At 50.2% G+C, this 24,178-nt stretch overlaps 1 protein-coding gene across 1 annotated transcript; it reads right to left on the reverse strand.

The window, feature by feature from the left end:
* Positions 1 to 569: 569 nt before the first annotated feature.
* XPO5 (exportin 5) lies at positions 570 to 24,133 on the reverse strand. The gene is made up of 32 exons (XM_066595206.1): positions 23,980 to 24,133; positions 21,973 to 22,094; positions 21,058 to 21,130; positions 20,014 to 20,151; positions 19,753 to 19,935; positions 19,635 to 19,661; positions 19,299 to 19,484; positions 18,252 to 18,328; positions 17,056 to 17,158; positions 16,894 to 16,977; positions 16,694 to 16,819; positions 16,521 to 16,611; positions 16,095 to 16,223; positions 15,890 to 16,005; positions 12,507 to 12,662; positions 12,384 to 12,419; positions 12,186 to 12,275; positions 11,914 to 12,110; positions 11,352 to 11,454; positions 10,953 to 11,134; positions 10,774 to 10,874; positions 10,507 to 10,603; positions 9,400 to 9,536; positions 9,221 to 9,318; positions 9,117 to 9,142; positions 8,679 to 8,773; positions 8,472 to 8,564; positions 7,894 to 7,976; positions 6,910 to 7,017; positions 6,691 to 6,828; positions 6,449 to 6,610; positions 570 to 2,383 (listed from the first exon to the last, which is right to left on the reverse strand). The coding sequence occupies exons 1-32, from the start codon at positions 24,109 to 24,111 to the stop codon at positions 2,240 to 2,242; spliced, it is 3,633 nt and encodes a 1,210-aa protein (XP_066451303.1). The 5' UTR covers positions 24,112 to 24,133; the 3' UTR covers positions 570 to 2,239.
* Positions 24,134 to 24,178: the final 45 nt, after the last annotated feature.

Raw genomic sequence — 24,178 nt, forward strand, 5'->3', positions numbered from 1 at the left:
CTCAGTGATACAAGTTTTGCGCTCTTTTGCCCCCTTGAGTCTCGTCTTTCTGTTTCTCTTAGACACAATTCTAGCCCATCCGTGGTAAGGAACAGCGAGTTGTGCAGTCAGACATGTCAGTTGGAGCACCAGCGTTGTATTCAGCTGCTCAAGACTGCATGATGAAGCATTCCTGACATCCTCCTCTGACCCCTTTCAGTGACAAGTTGTTTACGTCCACAGGACCCTTTCGCTGGATTTTTTTCCTGGATCGCGCCATTCTCGGTATACTCTCCACACTGTTACATGAGAAAACCCCACACGGTCGATAGTGACATCCCCCCGGCTAGTCTAGCACCGATGATCGGACCTCGTTGGAAGTCACTCAGATCGCTGGAGTTTCCCATCTAATGTGGGTTCACACTGAAACTGATTCACGTAATTTATGCTGCACTCTGGGGTCAGGGGGAGAATTTCTATACAGACAGGCGCCGATTGTAAGAAGGCTGGGGGCTCTACTCGAGGGTCCCTATTCAGTGTATATGTTAAATATTGGGATTAAAAAGTCAAAGAAAAGATTTTTTCACATTTTTTAATACAGAAATGTAAACTGCATCAACCTAAATTCATCAAAAGGAAGTACAACAAGTGACGATCAAATAAAGTAATGATTGCTTGGAGATGCAGAACCATCACCAAGACATTCTCAGATGGATGGACACATATCAGCCCTCTAAAACTTCGTTTTCGTTCCAAAGGGGTTACGGGAGGACCAGGTTTTGAGGCTCTGAAGGTCAACAAAAATCCTTCTATTCACTGACTGCAGACAGAGATCTTGAGAAGTGCGAGTAAAACACAAGGTCTGTTCAATATTTGCACCACTCTTCAATATACAATGATGAAGCTTTATTTACAGGACACTATTGCTCCCTGTTATCAGCCATTCCAGACAAGGAAAGAGGCTGACTGTAGGATAGGTGAATGCAATCTATTGCTCACAGATATCAGCCATTTCAGGGAGAGATCAACTACAGTTGGCGTTTCAGTATAAAAAGAAGTCTCAGGGACCTTTCACACGGGACAGAATTAGTCCGCGCGGACATTTCTGCGTCTCAAGGTTATCTCTATGGGGCTTGCGTTCCACAAGTCATAATCCGCACGTCTTTCCTTCAAAAACGCAAGATTCAATTGCACGATGGAAGATCTTTCTGCTGCGGAATTACAGACAACTTGCGTAATTGTTCTTGTGGATTTCTAACATCCAGGAGATGTAATTGCGCAACGAATGTCTGCAGAAAAACGCAAGATGTCCCGCAAAACGCAACACAACAAAATACATATTGACAAAATCCGCATGTGCCGTGTCCTGCTCACAATTCTGTCCTCTGTGAAAAGGTCCCTCACACCATGAGGTTGGTATCAAACATCTACTGACGTCACGTGAAGTTGGTGTCAAACATCTACTGATGTCACGTAAAGTTGGTGTCAAACATCTACTGATGTCACGTAAAGTTGGTGTCCAACATCTACTGACGTCACGTAAAGTTGGTGTCAAACATCTACTGACGTCACGTAAAGTTGGTGTCAAACATCTACTGACGTCACGTAAAGTTGGTGTCAAACATCTACTGATGTCACGTAAAGTTGGTGTCAAACATCTACTGACGTCACGTAAAGTTGGTGTCAAACATCTACTGACGTCACGTAAAGTTGGTATCTAACATCTACTGACGTCAGGGGGCACGTTGGGGTCGTGCCTAATTATGAACAGCTAGCTTAAAGAGTAAAGACCATTGAAGAAAATAATAAATAAGGGACATTGCCCCAAAAAAGGGTTAATGTTATGGCTGTGTAAAAAAAAAAAAAAAAAAAGGAATAAATCAATTCCCTCTTGCTTCAGTGAAGCATGCTGGGACTTGTAGTAGACTGGCAGCAGCTCTGAAAACTATAAAAAGTTCATTGGGTTGACCGTTCATATCTGCACCCCTGCAGCTCTCCATCGATAACGTGACCAATATGTCGCCGTTAATCCCATCCCCTCCCAGGCCAAAGCGGATGGCATTGTTCCGATCTTCCATTCTCAAAGTGCTGCACGCAGGGAAGCGCCAGTCCAGGAATGTCTGTCTAGTGGATTGTTCGGACCCCCATAGGGAAGGATGTAACTGCAGCCGCGGGAGGGTCGCAGACCAGCAGCCTCTCTCCTCTTTACTGACTGTGAGGCACGAGGTGGCGAGAACCTCCCTGCTGCTTCAACCTCAGCTCATGGCTGGAACAATGCTGGTAAAGACTCTGCGCAGGTTCCCAGGATGGCGTCCTCGTTCATCACCGGCTTCACTTTCTTCTGGAACAGAGATGGAAGGTTCCGGATATGAACTTCTTTCCGAAACTTCTCTCCCAACGGCTTCTATAGAGACAAGCAGACGCAATTAATAGACAAGTAGACGGGAAAATCAAGGACATAAGACGCTCTCCTTTACGTGAGGTTTTTGGGCCTCATTAGTAAAACGGTTTACCATTAGACGCCCTTGTTGCCTCTAGCAACCAATCACAACACAGCTTTAATTTTACCTCAGCAGCTTGAGAAATAAACGCTACGCTGTGATTGGTGGCTATGGGTAACAGGCATCTAATGGTAGACCGTTTTCCTAAATGGACATTTTTGAATTTCTGTTTCCATTGATATTAAATTTCTGTATCTGAGTGTCATTAAATGTCAGTTATGAGCAGGTCACACCAGGAAGATCACTTGTAATACCAGTGATCACAGGACAACACGTCATCTATATCTATCTGCGAAAGGACTGACGGCCTGACTGCTAATTCTCTAACTTCCCGATGTCGTACAAACATGAAATTTGGCGTCAGCATTCTTTAAGTCGTAAACAGGCAAAGTAAGGGGTCACAACTTCAATTCTAACTGTGAAAGTAAGTGAACCCTTATTTAAATGTAACGAACACCACACATCTGAAATCGTACCAACGTGAAATTTGGAAGGACCATTCTTTAGGTCCAAAATAGGAAAAGTAGCGGAGTCACAACTTCAATATTCAATCCTAGGTGTGAAAAATGTGCGAAAATCTGAGATACATGAGAGTGCTTTTTTCAGAAACAAAGCCTAGGGAAATAAATTGTATACTGAAGAGAAGCTCCCTCGCGCCTCCGGGCGTCCATACAGAGGAGAAGCTCCCTCGCGCCTCCGGGCGTCCATACAGAGGAGAAGCTCCCTCGCGCCTCCGGGCGTCCATACAGAGGAGAAGCTCCCTCGCGCCTCCGGGCGTCCATACAGAGGAGAAGCTCCCTCGCGCCTCCGGGCGTCCATACAGAGGAGAAGCTCCCTCGCGCCTCCGGGCGTCCATACTGGGGAGAATCTACCTCAGCTCTGTGTGTATATAGTGGGGAGAATCACCCTCACCTCTGTGTGTATATATACTGGGGAGAATCTCCCTCAGCTCTGTGTGTATATATACTGGGGAGAATCTCCCTCAGCTCTGTGTGTATATAGTGGGGAGAATCTCCCTCAGCTCTGTGTGTATATAGTGGGGAGAATCTCCCTCAGCTCTGTGTGTATATAGTGGGGAGAATCTCCCTCAGCTCTGTGTGTATATAGTGGGGAGAATCTCCCTCAGCTCTGTGTGTATATAGTGGGGAGAATCTCCCTCAGCTCTGTGTGTATATAGTGGGGAGAATCTCCCTCAGCTCTGTGTGTATATAGTGGGGAGAATCTCCCTCAGCTCTGTGTGTATATAGTGGGGAGAATCTCCCTCAGCTCTGTGTGTATATAGTGGGGAGAATCTCCCTCAGCTCTGTGTGTATATAGTGGGGAGAATCTCCCTCAGCTCTGTGTGTATATAGTGGGGAGAATCTCCCTCAGCTCTGTGTGTATATAGTGGGGAGAATCTCCCTCAGCTCTGTGTGTATATAGTGGGGAGAATCTCCCTCAGCTCTGTGTGTATATAGTGGGGAGAATCTCCCTCAGCTCTGTGTGTATATAGTGGGGAGAATCTACCTCACCTCTGTGTGTATATGCTGAGGAGAATTTACCTCACCTCTGTGTGTATATGCTGAGGAGAATCTACCTCACCTCTGTGTGTATATACTGAGGAGAATCTACCTCACCTCTGTGTGTATATACTGAGGAGAATCTACCTCACCTCTGTGTGTATATGCTGAGGAGAATCTACCTCCCCTCTATGTGTATATACTGAGGAGAATCTACCTCACCTCTGTGTGTATATGCTGAGGAGAATCTACCTCACCTCTGTGTGTATATGCTGAGGAGAATCTACCTCACCTCTGTGTGTATATACTGAGGAGAATCTACCTCACCTCTATGTGTATATACTGAGGAGAATCTACCTCACCTCTATGTGTATATACTGAGGAGAATCTACCTCACCTCTGTGTGTATATACTGAGGAGAATCTCCCTCACCACTGTGTGTATATACTGAGGAGAAGCCACCTCCCCTGTGTGTGTATACTCAGGAGATTCTACCTCATCACTCTGCGTATATACTGAAAATAATCTACCTCTCCAAAAAGGCAACAACACATGGGCGTATGCGCAACTACACTCACTTCTACGGAACGTAGTTGCCCATGAACCAGGGTTTTTTGTTTTTTTTTAAGCGGACCATGCAAACTCTGCACCATAGCATGGGAGTTTGAAAAAAACAGTGAGAAGATCGGTCATGCACGGTTTTTCCCACATGTAGTTAATACTACGTGTGGGAAAGGAAGGGCAAAGTCTTATCACTTCTCGACCGTATTATTAACGGTCAACAATACCGCTAATGACAACAAAACCATTGAAATCAGTGGTTTCGTCCCCTTATGTGGCCATCGTTATCACGACCACATAAAGGGACTAAAACACACCCATATGAAGAAGCCCTTATTTGTATATGCTGAGGAGAATCCACGCCACACCTGTATATATAAAGTATATAGAAAAGCAAAAGCCCCCACTGAATGACTCATGAATAAGGTCTTTTTCCCATTAACTTGGGTGAAGCCGGTTATGTCAGCTAGTAATTGTATTATTTACAGTCACCGTGCACAGTGATCCGTCTGTACATATTATATACTGATCACAGGTCATGTTATAACTGTGTAACATACTGCAATATAGTACATGGATGTGTTTGTACTATTATACTGATCACAGGACATTTAATAACGGTTTAATATCCTGCCACACTGTACACTGCTCTGTACTATACTTTATATATACTGAGCACAGGATCGCATGTAATAACTGTATAATACACTGCTATACAGTACACATACACATGTACTGTGTGGAAATATAGAATACAGTTGTTACCTGATGCTCTGTGATTAGTATATGAATATAAAGTACTGATAAATCAGTTTGTTTACAATGCGGTGATATATTATACGGTTATTACATGCTGTCTTGTGATCAGTATATATAATATATAGTACAGATCAGCGTGTGTACAGTGTGGGGTGATACATTATACAGTTATTACATGCTGTCTTGTGATCAGTATATATAATACATAGTACAGAGCAGCGGGTGCACAGTGTGGGGTGATATATAATACAGTTATTACATGCTGTCTTGTGATTAGTATATATGATATATAGTATTGATCAGTGAGTGTACAGTGCGGTGGTATATTATACAGTTATTACATGCTGTCTTGTGATCAGTATATATAATATATAGAACAGAGCAGCGTGTGCACAGTGTGCGGCGGTATATTATACAGTTATTACATGCTGTCTTGTGATCAGTATATATAATATATAGTACAGATCAGCGTGTGTACAGTGTGGGGCGATATATTATACAGTTATAACATGCTGTGTTGTGATTAGTATATATGATATATAGTATTGATCAGTGAGTGTACAGTGCGGCGGTATATTATACAGTTATTACATGCTGTCTTGTGATCAGTATATATAATATATAGTACAGATCAGCGTGTGTACAGTATGGGGTGATATATTATACAGTTATAACATGCTGTGTTGTGATTAGTATATATGATATATAGTATTGATCAGTGAGTGTACAGTGCGGCGGTATATTATACAGTTATTACATGCTGTCTTGTGATCAGTATATATAATATATAGTACAGAGCAGCGTGTGCAGTGTGTGGGGTGATATATTATACAGTTATTACATGCTGTGTTGTGATTAGTATATATGATATATAGTATTGATCAGTGAGTGTACAGTGTGGCGGTATATTATACAGTTATTACATGCTGTCTTGTGATCAGTATATATAATATATAGTACAGATCAGCGTGTGTACAGTGTAGCTGTATATTATGATCTCGCGCATAAGGCCAGTGACATCCGGAGCCTGATCGTCTCACATAACTGGCACTGTAATATGGTGCTGTAAGCGGCTCGTGATACTCCCTGAACTGGACCACAGAGCTAACAGTCCACACACTGAAGGCTGCAGCTCCTGATTCTCCTCACCCCAATACAGCCGGAAATGAGGCGCTTGAAGTTCTCCTTCCGTCGCTTCTCTCCTTGTTTTTGTGTAGGGTACTGTAGTCGAGAGTCAAAGTGCTCCAGGGAATCGTGACTGATCTCCGGGACCTGCTCCATCACCACCCGCAGCTCGGGGACCTGAGGACGCTGGAGGAGGACACAAGTCAGCAGGGCTGCAATACAGGAGACAGTAAGCAGGCAGGGCAGCATCAGCGTGCGGCTCTTACCAGGGCGCTGTAGATCTGTAATGCCAAGGTCACCAGGGCGAAGTTACAGGTTTCATGTTGACCGTGGATCTGCAGGCCTTGCAGGGTGTTGCTGAAAAAACAGATGGCGGCTTCAGAGGGCAGAGAACTGGAGATGACCTGGGTGGGAAGAAGAGGAGGGTGAGGATGGTGAAAAGTGCGTCGTCACACATGAAGGAAAGTGGGGGTGATAGTTGGCACCTGTTTGAGGAGCGGCCAGCAGAGTTGGGAGGCAGCTCTCTGACAGGCGGGGGTGTCCACCCAGACCAGCGGACTGTAGGCGCACATCAGCAGAGCGGTCGAGACCTCCTAGAGGACGACATGACAGTTCACAGTCACCTGAAGACAAGGCATCCACCTCTCCCAAAGCACCGAGTGGCAAATCTACGTAGTCAGCGACACTTTTCACATAACTGGGCCGATATACGTCTGAGGAAAGATGGACCGCAATCCCAATGGAAACGCACTGTCGGCCATTTCGGTCGTCACTCAACTTCGAGGTGATTTCGGAGTAGCGGACAGTCAAGAGTGGTGAAGCCAACCGTCACCCAGCGTTCCTGAGGATCTTTAAGCCCTTGACGCATTTGGGTATACATGTATGCCCTCCTGCATCAGCGGGATCAAGAGCCACTGCAGCTTCATACATGGCAGATGCTGGCTGTCTGACAGCAGACACTAAGGTCCTAAGGTCCCCTGCACACGAGCGGAAATTCCGCGGCCGGATTTCCCGCGAAATTTCCGCTGCTGGAAGCCTGCATAGGATTGCGTTAACAAATGCAATCCTATGCCGACGGCCACGCGAAATATCACGGCATGCTCTATTTCTGTGCGGGGCTCGCGCTGGTCCCATGCAGGCGCTCGGGTTGGATCCCGCGGCGAGAATTCTCGCTGCCGGATCCGACCCGCCCGTCTGCAGGCGGCCTAACACAACGCTATCAACAAAAAGACAAAAAAAAGCTAGCATTTTTTCCCATTCCCCTCTACTTAGAAATGTTTTAAAGTTTTTTTTATGTTATATGGTGGATTAAATAGTACAATTGAAAATACAACTCAGCCCACAAAAAACCCCAAACAAGTCCTCAGGAAAAAGCTGCATCCTTAAGGGGTTAATCTTTTGACATTTGAAGATGGAGGTAGTGATTGAGGTTTCACCCTTACTTGTGTCACCTCTGGGGGCACACTCACCTCCTGCGACATTAGGAACTTCCCAAGTTCAGTCAGTTCAGGAGAGCCGACCGCCGCCGTGTCCACGTTCATCATTTCCTCATCTGGAGGGGGAGAGGTAGTATAGATGAGAGGCACCAGAGGACATTGAGGCGCCATAAACCAAGTGCCTCACAGCCAAATTCCACTACTATGGCCCCCCGAGAGGCACATGCCAGATTACAAGAGATTATCCGATAGTCTGGCAGCTGAGCTGCAGTGCACATGTTACTATGCTGGGAGTATCAATGATGGGACAGTACATATATACAGTGGACATAAGGCTGGAGCCGTAGACGGCAGTCATGGAGGGGGTGTTATATATTTAGTGCCCCTCCCTCAATCCAACATGGATTCCAGTTCAGCCTTCAAGTTACACCCAGCTTTCTCAGGACTCTGAATGGTAGATCTGTAGTGCATGAGTCTCAATACATAACAGGGCTGATTTACCATTCGGGGTCCCAGTAGGGCGATAACCTGAGTGTGGTCACGGCAACCAGCATTTTATTGGAGGGGAGCGCACTTTAAAAGTTTTGGCCTATTAAAATATTAATCCTTACCCTCAGCGTCCACCTGAGCCGCACCGCGCACTTCGTCCGCTGTGGCGTTACCCGACGGGGCATCTGTAACTTTCCTGGCTATACAGCCGATTGCTGTAAAGACATGAAGGGGAGGTGGTGTAAGGGGGGTGCGGTGGGGGGGGGTTTATCAGCTGCTCATGGGGTATACAGCAGGGGAAGCAGTATATAGGAGGGCAGCGCACTCACCGATCAGATCCACCATCTCCCGGGTCAACAGTCGCACCAGCTCCACTTCCATGATTTCCGTAGACTCAGTGTTCAAGTCCGAGTAATCCTCCTCACTGCGGAGAAACAAGCCAAGAGCTGACATTCATCCAGCGGCTTACCCCCAACATTCCAGCAAATAGGGGTTAACATACAGAATCTCCACTGCTGCAAGCCAATGTATACTCCAGTCACACCCAGAGCTGCAGTTACGTTTCTCCTATTAGATCATGTCTTACACTTCAGTCACATCCAGAGATGCAGAGAAAACTCTGGTAATGAGAGACAGCAGTCAGATCATACGACAACTTTATAAGCTTTACGAATGCAGCTCTGGAGGTGCCGAGTACATCATGTGGAGCTGCGCTGCCCCAGGCGTTCTGACGCATGATGTGGGCGATTGCGGAGTTCTGTACTCACCTCGTCAGCCACTTCTGCGACAGCCTCTGGAAGATAAAGAAACAGTCATCAGTGATGTCAGGAGTGCTGACGTGCTCCATGTATGTGGTGCTCTATGGGATTACCTGGTACAGGAAGGTAAAGAGGGGCCCCAGGATGGGGATCAGGAGGCTATCGTATTTTTCAGGAGGACAGGAAAGGATCATCGGCCTCACAAAGTGCCGTAATCACACGGTCAAGGAAGTAACACGGCATCCATTGTGAACCCCCACTATGACCCCACTATACCGCACAGAAAGGATATGCATCATCGCCCGCAGGCGGAAGTCAGGCATGTTATTAAGGTTGCAGAAGGCGGAGTTCACGAGACGGATCGCCAAACCCGGTAGCGAGTAATAATCCTGCTGCAACGATGAACCGAGGGCCCCCAGGATCTGCCAACTAGAGCAAGAAAAACAGGGGGAGGTAAGAGGAAAGTGAGGCACCCAAAAGAAGGAGGAGCAAAGCGAAGCGCCCAAAAGAAGGAGGAAGGAAGGAGGAGCAAAGCGAGGCGCCCAAAAGAAGAAGAAGAAGGAGGGAGAAAAGCGAGGCGCCCAAAAAAAGAAGGAGGGAGGAGGAAAGCAAGGCGCCCCAGAGAAGAAAAAGGAGGGAGGAGGAAAGCAAGGCGCCCCAGAGAAGAAAAAGGAGGGAGGAGCAAAGCGAGGGGCCCAAAAAAAGGAGGAAGGAAGGAGGAGCAAAGCGAGGCGCCCAAAAGAAGAAGGAGGAGCAAAGCGAGGCGCCCAAAAGAAGAAGGAGAGAGGAGCAAAGCGAGGCGCCCAAAAGAAGAAGGAGAGAGGAGCAAAGCGAGGCGCCCAAAAGAAGAAGGAGAGAGGAGCAAAGCGAGGCGCCCAAAAGAAGAAGGAGAGAGGAGCAAAGCGAGGCGCCCAAAAGAAGAAGGAGAGAGGAGCAAAGCGAGGCGCCCAAAAGAAGAAGGAGAGAGGAGCAAAGCGAGGCGCCCAAAAGAAGAAGGAGAGAGGAGCAAAGCGAGGCGCCCAAAAGAAGAAGGAGAGAGGAGCAAAGCGAGGCGCCCAAAAGAAGAAGGAGAGAGGAGCAAAGCGAGGCGCCCAAAAGAAGAAGGAGAGAGGAGCAAAGCGAGGCGCCCAAAAGAAGAAGGAGAGAGGAGCAAAGCGAGGCGCCCAAAAGAAGAAGGAGAGAGGAGCAAAGCGAGGCGCCCAAAAGAAGAAGGAGAGAGGAGCAAAGCGAGGCGCCCAAAAGAAGAAGGAGAGAGGAGCAAAGCGAGGCGCCCAAAAGAAGAAGGAGAGAGGAGCAAAGCGAGGCGCCCAAAAGAAGGAGGAAGGAGGGAAGGAGAAGCAAAGCGAGGCGCCCAAAAGAAGGAGGAGAGGGAAGCAGGGGAGGAGCTAGGGTGGCTCACCATGTATCATAGCAGGTGCAGAAGAAGCCCTGCATCCTCTCCTCTGTGCTCTTATACACTGGAGAATCGTAAACATCCTGCAGCGTCTGCGGCCTTCCTGTAAGAACACCGGAGAGTCAGCACAACCTGCACACATCACCATGGGGGTACAAACATAGAAGGACCAGAGGGGCAATAATGTAGAAGGTCACAGAGGCTGGAAGCAGACATCCCACCGCACGGATATGCCAACTAGATGGCCCCTTCATTACATCGCATCTGTCTTACCCAGAATGTTTTTCTTCTCCGACTCCAGCATGTCCAGGCAGCTCACATAGACGTCTCCCATCTTGTGGATGATTTCTGGAAGGTACAAACTGTTGAACGCCCTAGAGGGAGGATGAGATGAGTTAGTGCGAGGAAGAGGCGCAGCAACACGATGGAGACAGATGGTGACTAGTACTTACCTCACCAGGCTCAGCAGACTGTCCAGAAGCTTCAGCACCACCTCACTGCAGGAGTTGCGGTAAATCGGGGCTCCGGAGGAGGAGTACCCCACAACAAAGCCTCCAGCTTCAGCCTCTGCCGGGTCACTGGGCCTGCAGGTTCGCTTAAGCACCGACTCCATCGCAGACAGGCACAAGAGGAGCTGCAACCAACAAAAAGGGTCACCGCAATGGTGGCAGAGACACGGGCGGAGGTCATCTAGGTATGGGTATTATGTGGGCAGGCTGGGTGCTGTAGTACTATGTATCCGCTAGTGGGGACTGGTTCAGGTTTGAGCGACTCTGGACTTTTCAGAAGGACAATCATCTCCGCTTGTTGCAGGACGTGAGTGAAGCTCATCATCCCCTCCAGGGACTCACCTTGCTGCGGTTCTTTCTATACGGATCTTCATCCTTTTCCTTTCCACTTCTTAAGGTTTCAATTCCTAAATACGAAATTAACTCATTAGGACCGGAGATCGCCCTGGAAGAGAAGAGGCGTGAAGTTAGATGGCGACACACGATGCCTGTTGATGAATGAGCAGAAAACTTGGGGGTAAAGCTATGAGACTCCATGCTGTGTATTAAGGGCCATTTACATGGGAGGATTATTGCGCAAATTTCATTCAAACGAATGAAAATGCACGATAAACGTTATGTCTAAATGCAAAGCCGTGGTTTGCTTTTTGTTTGTCGCTCCCTTTCAACCAGCATAAAAATCATTGCTGCTTCGCTCACTTCTCGCTGCGTGTAAACGCTCCCCGCTCAGCGAGGAGTCAGCGGTGATCTGCCTGTATAAACGCTCTGCATGAGCGCTAACTAGCAGTGACGTCACTCCCGCTTGTGCAGATCGTTTAAGCTGACAGTCGTCCCGTGTAAATGAAGCCTTAGTGGCGGTGACGGATTACAAGTAAGTGCTGTCGCAGTGGGCGGGGCGTCTCACCTCTGTACCTCCTCTGACATCCAGACAGACACGGCTGGTCCTACCAACTGCACCAGGAAGCCCCGCTGTAGCTCGTAGTCCTTGAACTGGTTACTGATCAGCACCTGGGCCTCCAGTACGCCACTCTTCTCGAAATGGGAGAGCCGCTCGTTTTCCCCTACCAGCATGGCTTGCGTGCACAGGAGATCAAGGTGGGGCTGTTGGGAGGCAACGACAGTCACTACGAGACCCTCAACATCCCACCACCCCACCTCTGCGACCAGACTACTCACCACGACCAGATCCGGAGAATCCCGGCAGATCTTAATAATAGAGGAGGAGGCGTGACGGCGGACGTTCTTCAAAGAGCGACGCCAGGGCCCCTGAGAAGAGGGGGAATAAAGAGTACTTTGGAAGTGACTCATCTCCCGACAGTGACCCAAATACAACAAGTCCAGACTAACTCAACCCATCATACACGGAACTGTTACCTTATTACCAAGTTCAAAGGTCAGCGCCGAGAAGAGCTACAAGAGGAGCAGAGAAGAACGGAATCATTACACAGTTACACCAAGACAGCGGATCCCGGACCGCAGATGATCAGACCCACTAACCTTGGTGAGAACCGCCGGCATGAAGTTGTTCGTGTATCGCACGAGGGGAAGGAGCACGGAGAGGAGGCTGAGGACGCAGGACAGGATGAGGGGGTCTCTGGTCTCGTAGATCAGCACCCGCTCCAGGAGTTTAACGCCCTGAGACACTAGCTGCTCCTGTAGACGAGAGGAATACGGCGGCGTCACAAACACCGTACACAAGTGTGGATGGCACTGCAATGGCGGGCATACAGACCCTCTGGCTCCGGGTCGGTGCGATTACGGTGATACCAAATTTATATAGTTTAGTTTAATGTTTTACTACTTTTAAAAACTTAAAAAAGTGAAACAAAACCTGCTTGCTGTCACCATGCGAGTATTCCGTATAGGAGTCTTATTCTGAGACCTAGAACCTTACTTCTCCGTTCATGTAGCTGCGTGAGGGATTTTGGCTATTAGTACTATTTTGCGTACGCTCATCCTCTAGACTGCTTAAAGGGGTTGTCCCGCGGCAGCAAGTGGGTCTATACACTTCTGTATGGCCATATTAATGCACTTTGTAATGTACATCATGCATTAATTATGAGCCATACAGAAGTTATTCACTTACCTGCTCCGTTGCTGGCGTCCTCGTCTCCATGGAGCCATCTAATTTCAGCGTCTAATCTCCCGATTAGACGCGCTTGCGCAGTCCGGTCTTCTCCCTTCTGAATGGGGCCGCTCGTGCTGGAGAGCTGCTCCTCGTAGCTCCGCCCCATCACGTGTGCCGATTCCAGCCAATCAGGAGGCTGGAATCGGCAATGGAACGCACAGAGCCCACGGTGCACCATGGGAGAAGACCTGCGGTCCACCGTGGGTTAAGATCCCGGCGGCCATCTTCGCAAGGTAAGTAAGAAGTCACTGGAGCGCGGGGATTCGATTTTTTTTTTTTACCCCTGCATCGGGTTGTCTCGCGCCGAACGGGGGGGCTATTGGAAAAAAAAAAAACCCGTTTCGGCGCGGGACAACCCCTTTAATTTTTGGGGAATGACAAAAAGGAGAGGGGGGGGGGAGCAAATCTCGCATTCTGTACTTTTTAAAATTTGCCCATCAGCGTTCACTGCAGGGGATAAATAATGCAGTATTTTAAAAAGTCCGGATTTTAACAGACATGGCAAAAGGAAAAACGGGGAATTGTTTCATTCTTTAGATGATTTTTTAAATGGAAAAAAAAAAATGGGAAAAGATGGGCGTTTCTGAACTTCAATATATATTTTTTTAATTTCTTGGACATCCCCAGGCAGCACAACTCATTCCCGTTTTTGCTGCCTTCGGACTACAGAAAACGAAAAACTTTTTAAAAACGTAACTTTTTTAAAAAATACTTAAAATTAGCCATTTCTGCTTTGCAGCTAGGTGAAGACGATGCTGGGGACATTTGTATTCACCAATCAGCATGGCAATAGCAAAAGACCACAAAGCGGCTGCTCCAGCTGCCTGCACCGTCCTCTATAGTGCAGCCGCCGGCAGAGCTGTTCACATACGCCGTATCACTGTTTCAATAAATAAGAAAATCTAAAACTAATTTTTAACTTTCTGGTGTTTTCCTCTCCACCAGTCTCAGTGGCTCTGCCCTCAGCACTGTGAAGGAGAAGCTGTTCTATCCTGCAGATGGCTTCCCTCCTTCACAGTGCCCGCTTGCCGCTGGACCCGATGCACGGTCAGCGTATCGGTGCATCAGGTTTACAGTATTGCATGTCAACCACCTGATATATAGTGCATCGGGTCTGCCGGGGAGCGGTCGCTGTGAGGGGGAGAAGCACAAAATAGCTTCTTCACAGCACACCACAGAGAGGAAAAATTGCACGGTAGGGGACAGAGCAGGGGGGCACAGGAGGACACAGGGTTAAATTTATAAAAAAAAAAAAAAAACAGTGTTACTGTATATGGGAACAGATGTGCCTACAGCTGCACTATAGGAGAACATAGATTTCCATATAAATTTTATTAAATGGCAGTTACACTTCAAAGAAAACCCTTCGGTTTTGGGACATAATTCTGTCCAAGGACAAGAGGGGTGGGGGGTGTATTACCTGCCATTCCTCTCCTCTACTGCCCCTCTGAATCCGGTTTCAGCCCTCCAAGATGGCGGCAATTTTCTAACTGCCTTATGCACACTGCTCTCCGATTGGTCAGGGCTAATCATGTGAGCAGTTCTAGCCAATCAGAATCTAACGCTACCGAAGACTGCATTAGCCATTTTGGAGGGCCGACAACAGGAATAGGTGGTTATTTAAGGAATGGCAGGTAATATAATCCCCACCCCCACCAGTCCTGGGATAGAATTTTGCCCTGAAAGCAGGAGGGTCGCTTTAAATAAAGTTTTAAAGATTTTATTAAACCTTTTTCGACTTTTTTTTTTTTCATCCCCCATAGGGGACTTGAACTTGCAATCAATTGATCATTTATATTATATACTTCACTATTTCAGTATTGCACTACTTAATAGATTTTACTGTTGTCTATTAAGCCTTGACACAGGCCGGGCTTAATAGACATCCACGCATGTCAAACCTGGAAGCCTTCGCTAGGTCCTGGGCTGCCATGCTAACCCATCAGCACCCTGCAATCGAAGGGGGACTGGCTACTGGGATGGTCTCCTGCAGATGGCCATTTATATGTGTAAGCAGCTTTGAAGGCGGCATCTAGATAGCTAATGATCGTTTTTGGAGCCAACTCTAATCTGGCCATTGCTGGCATAAACAGCTGAGGGTATAGTGCGGACTCCGATCCTGGGCTTCTTCATACGCCCGTTGCGACTGCATGATGAATATTTACATTATGCAGCAGGGAAATGGTTAAAGGGGTTGTCCCGAGGCAGCAAGTGGGTCTATACACTTCTGCATGGCCATAATAATGCACTTTGTAATATACATTGTGCATTAATTATGAGCCATACAGAAGTTATAAAAAGTTTTATACTTACCTGCTCCGTTGCTAGCGTCCTCGTCTCCATGGTGCCGACTAATTTTCGCCATCCGATGGCCAAATTAGCCGCGCTTGCGCAGTCCGGGTCTTCTTCTTTTCTGAATGGGGCTCCGTGTAGCTCCGCCCCGTCACGTGCCGATTCCAGCCAATCAGGAGGCTGGAATCGGCAATGGACCGCACAGAAGCCCTGCGGTCCATGAAGACAGAGGATCCCGGCGGCCATCTTCAGCAGGTGAGTATGAAGACGCCGGACCGCCGGGATTCAGGTAAGCGCTGTGCGGGTGGTTTTTTTAACCCCTGCATCGGGGTTGTCTCGCGCCGAACGGGGGGGGGGGGGGTTTAAAAAAATAAAAAAAAAACCCGTTTCGGCGCGGGACAACCCCTTTAAATAAGTTACAGCCCACATGGCGATGCCACTTCAACAGCCATGGACTCACCTCTTTAGGCGGCGATCGGAGTACTTGGCGGAACACGCACTCGCAGAAGAAACTCATGGCTTCCCATTCCAAGAAGCTGGGAGACAGGAGGCTGCAGAGTCCATCACCCGCATTAGCTGAAACACACAAGACACAGGTGATGGATGGCGCGTCCGCTTTACGTACCGATGGGCATGAATGCAGTTCGCGGAACATCACCACGTACAACAATTCATTCCTGGATCCACTGGAGCGGACAGCTGGAACTGCAGCCATTCGTCTGCCAGATGAAAGCCTGAAAAGGGGTCCAAGCGGCAGGCGGCTCGAATCACATCACCAATAAGGGCCTTAAAACCTACAGGAAAGAACGCATGCGAAACACATGAGATGCCAAGAAACAACTCTCCTCCACAGAGGCCACCCAACCATCACCCACATGGGCGAGTCCTGGCAGTCAGGATCCGGCACTAGAGGAGCCCTCGAACGACCCAGTTGACAATATTGGGGGCTATACTGGGACCCCTGGAGCTTGGCTGGCAAGCCGTATTATATGGCATCCTCCGAGCAAGGCATTGACACATCGGGTCCTCTGGGGGGCCCCCTTATAACAGCCTATAGCCTCTAATAAAAGACGGGCCCTTACTCTACTCACAGTTGAAGCAGCTGATGAAGTCTTCGTCATCGTCATAATCAAGGCGCGAGTATTCACAACTGGGGCTGTCATTTTTGGAGGGAAAGCCATTCTAGAGGTAGAAACATGTAAAGGTTAGGAGGGGGCTGCAGGAAGAGGCACTAACCATATGACGCCCCTTCATTCCACTTCACCTTCAGCGTATTCCTCATAGATATCCTCAGGAACTCTGGGATTATCGCCTTCAGAGCCGCATCCTTGGAGAGAATGTCATGCCTGAAGAGAGACCCCCACGTGACCAGAGTGGACGACCTGAGGAACTGAGGGGTAAAAGGTATTAGAAGGGGGCTGGGGTTTTACCAAGGAAGGAACATCATCACCAGCCGTCACTCACCTGACTGGGGTGCACCGTGAACTCCCGCAATGAGCTCAAGTATTTGCCAAAAGTCACCGGGATCGTCACCTGAACATCCGGCGACTGCGGAACAAGAGAAAGGGAGAGGGTGGAAAGTGCGTAAAGTAAGGGGGTGGGGGGTGAATAAGGGGCACTCCTTACCGCAGTGAGAGTACACAACTGGCCACCCAAAGCACAAAGCACCTGACAGAGACGCTTCAGGAAGACGTAGCGCTTCTCCTGCAGACCCTCGCTGTGAGCCTTCCTGTGGGGATGGAAGACAGAAGAGCAAGATGTATTGCGGCAGAGGTGGCAGGGTGTGTAGAGAAGGGCAGGGGAGCGGCAGAGGTGGCAGGGTGTGTAGAGAAGGGGCAGAGGAGCGGGATGTGTTGCGGCAGAGATGGCAGAGAGTGTACAGAAGGGGCAGAGGAGCGGGATGTGTTGAGGCAGAGATGGCAGAGTGTGTACAGAAGGGGCAGAGGAGAGGGATGTGTTGCGGCAGAGATGGCAGAGTGTGTACAGAAGGGGCAGAGGAGCGGGATGTGTTGCGGCAGAGATGGCAGAGAGTGTACAGAAGGGGCAGAGGAGCGAGATGTGTTTCGGCAGACAGAAGAGAAGAATTTGTGGCAGCAAGCAGCGATGCAGTAAAAACTTCTTCCTTTATTACTCCATACACATACGACGTTTCGATCAACACAGTGATCTTTGTCAAGTACTTGACAAAGATCACTGTGTTGATCGAAACGTCGTATGTGTATGGAGTAATAAAGGAAGAAGTTTTTACTGCATCGCTGCTTGCTGCCACAAATTCTTCTCTTCTGTTTGCACTACTTTGGGGTCTCAGGATCCGGATCCCTTTTGTGGCGTGCACAAGGTTGGTCCCACCCTGTGGGTTGAGTGGAGTAGTGCTGCCCTGAATTGTATTATATGTGTTTCGGCAGAGATGGCAGGATCTGTACAGAAGGGGCAGGGGAGCGGTAGAGATGGCAGAGTGTGTACAGAAGGGGCAGAGGAGCGGGATGTGTTGCGGCAGAGATGGCAGGATCTGTACAGAAGGGGCAGGGGAGCGGTAGAGATGGCAGAGTATGTACAGAAGGGACAGAGGAGCGGGATGTGTTGCAGCAGAGATGGCAGAGTGTGTACAGAAGGGGCAGAGGAGAGGGATGTGTTGCGGCAGAGATGGCAGAGTGTGTACAGAAGGGGCAGAGGAGCGGAATGTGTTGCAGCAGAGATGGCAGAGTGTGTACAGAAGGGGCAGAGGAGCGGGATGTGTTGCGGCAGAGATGGCAGAGTGTGTACAGAAGGGGCAGAGGAGCGGGATGTGTTGCAGAAGTAATACTGTGCATGTTTGTACTTACTGAGCGGCTGCCATGATACACTGCATGGGATTGTCACCAAATAGAGTGAGAAGAGGAACTCTGTCCTCCAGCTTGCCCTGTGTACACAACAACCACTACCATGTTTAACCCTTACAACGAGTCATAAATGGAGATTATATATATATATATATATATATACACACACACACATACACACACGCCAAGAAAACAACTGGTGCCAGGATAAATCATCATAATATTCACCACAATGAGCTCAGCTGTATCACTGTGTACATACATTACTTATCCTGTACTGATCCTGAGTTCCATCCTGTATTATACCCCAGAGCTGCACTCACTATTCTGCTGGTGGAGTCACTGTGTATATACATTACTTATCCTGTACTGATCCTGAGTTACATCCTGTATTATACCCCAGAGCTGCACTCACTATTCTGCTGGTGGAGTCACTGTGTACATACATTACTTATCCTGTACTGATCCTGAGTTCCATCCTGTATTATACTCCAGAGCTGCACTCACTATTCTGCTGGTGGAGTCACTGTGTACATACATTACTTATTCTGTACTGATCCTGAGTTACATCCTGTATTATATTCCAGAGCTGCACTCACTAATCTGCTGCTGGAGTCGCTGTGTACATACATTACTTATCCTGTACTGATCCCGAGTTACATCCTGTATTATACTCCAGAGCTGCACTCACTATTCTGCTGGTGGAGTCACTGTGTACATACATTACTTATCCTGTACTGATCCTGTATTATACTCCAGAGCTGCACTCACTATTCTGCTGGTGGAGTCACTGTGTACATACATTACTTATCCTGTACTGATCCTGAGTTCCATCCTGTATTATACTCCAGAGCTGCACTCACTATTCTACAGCTTCAGAGCTGAAGTTGCCCGGCATTCGCTGCTAACTCCAGTGAGTTGCAATACAGAAGTGAAGCTGAGCTGCTGGAGGAGTGCGGATCCACAAGCTTACCGACAACTTCCAAAAACAAGCAGCAGACTAGTTCTTGCGTCATACCGGTCGCAGGAACGTCTCCTGCAAGCTCTTACCTTCCTGCTGACAGCGATGAGCAGACACTCCGCCGTCTCCACCTGCAGCTCCTCTTCTTCCAGCAGGAGACACAACATCTGCAGCAGCTTACAGTCATCCGCGGTGATGTGGTTGATGGACACCCAGTCTATGTATCCCGCCAGAGTGTTGAGAGCTGCCAACGCCACACGGCACAACCCCTGGCACTGGGAGGAGGAAACACTCAGCAAGTACAATATGTACATCTAGAACATCTCTGCAACTTTATTTTACTTTTCTTAGGACTTTTTAAAGTTCGCTGCTTGCTGTCAGTGAATGGAAAATGTTTATATATATCCGTCTGCGGTCAGACTCACCTTATCCTTCTGAGCCGGGTCATTCTTCTGCAAGGAAGAAAGCACAAGAGTCAGAGCCGGATGGGAAGCTACCCGCTGCCTCCTGAGCGGCACCCTCGCCCGGACAGACAGGACTCACCAGCTGCTGGTACCGATGGACGCTGTCCCCCAGAATGCCCAGCATGAAGGTGAAGAGCTTCTCCATGTTCTGGGTCATGGTGCCCTGGATGTCTCGGCGGCGCTGGGCAGGCAGAGCCTGGAAGGTGACCACGTCCTCCGCCAGCCGCAGCAGGATGAACATCACCAGCTCCGTCTGAACCTCCTGCAGAGCACACACAGAGGTCACCCCCCGCCGGCAACGAACCCCGCTCCCTCCAACCGTCTGTGAGGACCCCCGTACCCCGTTTTTGGTGAGACCTTCCAGCTCCGTCAGCATGTTGGGCCAGTGCTGAGGCCATTCCCGCTTTATCATCTCCACCACGATCCGCGCCAGCACGTCCTTTATATGTCCTTCCTCCTCCAGGATGGGGCGGATTCCCTGTGCAGACACAATACTGTGAGACCGCTGCTGAGCGCGGCACGTGGGAGGGGCTAAAGTATACGGGATCATAAAACGGCCCCCCCAGGGAACCCGTACATGAACCGCGTCATGGGGGAGGGGCATAATAGAGATGTCTGTATAGCAATATCAGGCACGAGACCCTCAGAGCTGAAATCGGGCACCGGTAATTGCCGCATAATGAACAGTTCCGTAACCCTCTAGGCTTCTGGCGCTGATAGCGGAGTTTAGCGCACCTCAGAGGCGCCCTAAATGTCCAAAAAAGAACAGACTCCGCTCAAAAATCGAGCAGCTGTCTGGGGGGCTCCATGAAAGCATTAGAGCGCGGTAAAAAACATCTCTAGAGGACTTCAGCTTGCGATCGTCTGATCGCTTCTACCATTAACTGCAATACTTCAGTATTGCAGTATATTACACTTCTGTTCACCTATTAAAGGGGTTGCACCACAAGGTAGGGGATAACCTGCAGTCTGGTGGGATTCTCATCGCTGAGACCCCCTACAAGGTTGAGAACGGGACTCTTTTTGTTGCGCTCGGACTGTCCCTGCGGGGGTCTCTTCTCTCCCAGCTGTGACGTCACTGTGAGGGGAGCGCCAACTACCTCGGAGGTCCCATTAACAGTGAATGGCCTCCTACTGCACTGCATTCAGTCTCCTCCTTGCTGTGGGGGGAGCAGTTACCTTGCAGCGAGGACGACGGGGGACATAAGACCCCTGCTTATGAAATTGGCGGACGTCTCAATGGTGAGACCCCCACTAATCTGGGGATAGGGTATAACAGGCTGTAGGTTCATCTCCCACTACACACATGTACATCATAGAGGCGGGGCTTGTCCAGGAGGAGGCGGGGCCCCCGTAACGTAGCTGTGCGGCCCGCGGTACTCACCCTGGCCATGAGCCCCATCACGCTGTCCTTCAGGATCCCTTTCTCCTCCGCCACCATGTTATTCCACCGGAACCTGCAACAGCAGACAGAGACGTGAGCAGGCGAATCTCTACTCCAGTCACATCCAGAGCTGCAGCCACAATTCCAGGATTAATAAATATCAACTTTATTTATATAGTGCCAACATACTCCACATCATGTCTTATACTACTCCGGTCACATCCAGAGCTGCAACTACAATTCTACAGTTACATTATGTTGTATATGCCATTTACAACCAAAGCTGCAGTCACAATGCTTCTGTTACATCAAATCCTACACTCCAGTCACATCCAGAGCTGCCTTCTCAGTTCTCACCATCACCTCCTGCCATATTCTCCAGTCACATTCAAAGAGGCCGTCAGACTGGAGTATAAGACGTGATGTAACAGCAGGATAGTGACTGCAGCTTTGGATGTGACTGGAGTATGAGGCTTTCCCTGCTGCCATCTGGGTATTACATGTGTATATCTGCGCTCCGTATCACTCACGGTTCTGTTATTGGCCATGTGCTTGTCTTGCGCTGGCAGCGGGGGAGGGGTAAGACGTTTCGAGGAGTCAACCATGGATGAAGGAGAGGAAACCACAGCAGCTGAGAGTACGGAGCCGAGAACATCCGCAGCGCCGGCCAGGTGTGCGCCGTCCTCGAGAGCAGAGCTAGAAAGCTGCAACCGCGAGACCGACCCCTGAACTGCCAGAGAGGGCAGGGATCCCCCTCCCCCGACCGCCACCCTCACCAGAGAGAAGGCAGGGACGCCTCCTCGTACCCCACACAGATAGAGGGGAGGGCAGGGACCCCAAACCCACACATTGGAGCAATGACCCTAGATCATGGAACCCCCCAGCAGGACGGGGACCCCCAATCTGCCTCCTTACTTGACGACGTGCTCCAGAACCTGCAGGCCGAAGTGTCTGACAACGGGGGGCTGCGACTTCTCCGCCAGCTGCAGCCCGCAGGGCACACACACCGGGCACGTCTCCTTGAAGTTCTCACAGAACTGCGGAAGAGGAAGGGAGCGGGTTAGGGGGCCGCAGCCTCAAATCCCCCTCCATATCATCTACTAGTACCCCCTGAGGTATATCCTTCCCACCCACTGTAAACTCAAGGTTATCCCCCCCGTGTGTCACCTTCCCCTTCACTAACCACCCCCCCCTTGTGTCATTCAATCCCCCCGCCGTCCCCCCTTGTGTTATTCAATCCCCCCCCCGCCGTCCCCCTTGTGTTTATGCAATCCCCCCCCCCGCCGTCCCCCTTGTGTTTATGCAATCCCCCCCGCCGTCCCCCTTGTGTTTATGCAATCCCCCCCGCCGTCCCCCTTGTGTTTATGCAATCCCCCCCGCCGTCCCCCCTTGTGTTTATGCAATCCCCCCCCCCGCCGTCCCCCCTTGTGTTTATGCAATCCCCCCCCGCCGTCCCCCCTTGTGTTTATGCAATCCCCCCCCGCCGTCCCCCCTTGTGTTTATGCAATTCCCCCCGCCGTCCCCCCTTGTGTTTATGCAATTCCCCCCGCCGTCCCCCCTTGTGTTTATGCAATTCCCCCCGCCGTCCCCCCTTGTGTTTATGCAAACCCCCCCGCCGTCCCCCCTTGTGTTTATGCAAACCCCCCGCCTTCTCCCCTTGTGTTTATGCAAACCCCCCCGCCGTCCCCCCTTGTGTTTATGCAAACCCCCCCGCCGTCCCCCCTTGTGTTTATGCAAACCCCCCCGCCGTCCCCCCTTGTGTTTATGCAAACCCCCCCGCCGTCCCCCCTTGTGTTTATGCAAACCCCCCCCGTCCCCCCTTGTGTTTATGCAAACCCCCCCGCCGTCCCCCCTTGTGTTTATGCAAACCCCCCCCCGTCCCCCCTTGTGTTTATGCAAACCCCCCGTCCCCCCTTGTGTTTATGCAAACCCCCCCCCATCCCCCCTTGTGTTTATGCAAACCCCCCCCCCATCCCCCCTTGTGTTTATGCAACAACCCCCCCCGCCGTCCCCCCTTGTGTTTATGCAAACCCCCCCGCCGTCCCCCCTTGTGTTTATGCAACCCCCCCCCCCCCCGCAGTCCCCCGTTGTGTTTATGCAACCCCCCCCCCGCCGTCCCCCCTTGTGATTATGCAACCGTCCCCCCTTGTGATTATGCAACCGTCCCCCCCGCCGTCCCCCCTTGTGATTATGCAACCACCCCCCACCGTCCCCCTTGTGTTTATGCAAACCCCCCCACCGTCCCCCCTTGTGTTTATGCAAACCCCCCCGCCGTCCCCCCTTGTGTTTATGCAAACCCCCCCCGCCGCCCCCCCTTGTGTTTATGCAAACCCCCCCCGCCGCCCCCCTTGTGTTATTCAATCCCCCCGCCGCACCCCTTGCGTTATTCAATCCCCCCGCTGCCCCCCTTGCGTTATTCAACTCCCCCGCCGTCCCCCCTTGTTTTATTCAAACCCCCCGCCGTCCCCCCTTGTTTTATTCAAACCCCCCGCCGTCCCCCTTGTGTTATTCAAACCCCCCGCCGTCCCCCCTTGTGTTATTCAAACCCCCCGGCGTCCCCCCTTGTGTTATTCAATCCCCCCCGCCGTCCCCCCTTGTGTTATTCAAACCCCCCACCATGTGTTATACACCCAACTATCCCTCAGCATGTTATCCCCCCTTTTTCCCTGATAGCATACGGTAGGTTATCCCCTGGTATCTTCCGCTGTGTTATCCCCCACCACTAGTATCTTTCAGTGTGTTATTCCCCCTCACTCCCCCATATGTTATCACCCGTTCCCTCCGGTACGCTATTCCTCCCCACACACACCTCCCGGTATGTTATTCCCCTGTACACCCCTCCCTCCCTCCCCCGGTCCATTACCCCCCGTATCCCCGGTAACCCCCTCACACATGTGTAGCTGCAGTCCCGGCCCTCCTCACCCGCAGCGCCTCCAGTCGGTGCTCCTGGGCCGAGCTGGGCTCCATGATGACGGTCACCGCCTGCACTAGCCGCTCGCACAGATCCCGCACCTGCTCCGCCATCTCCCGGGAACACGGCGAGGACCCCGGCATGAGACACACAGAGCATGCGCACTTACACTGTGCTCAGACTGCTGCCACTGCGCCTGCGCGGGAGAGC

This window comes from Eleutherodactylus coqui, chromosome 3 (assembly GCF_035609145.1).
Source record: "Eleutherodactylus coqui strain aEleCoq1 chromosome 3, aEleCoq1.hap1, whole genome shotgun sequence".
Lineage (NCBI taxonomy): Eukaryota > Metazoa > Chordata > Amphibia > Anura > Eleutherodactylidae > Eleutherodactylus > Eleutherodactylus coqui.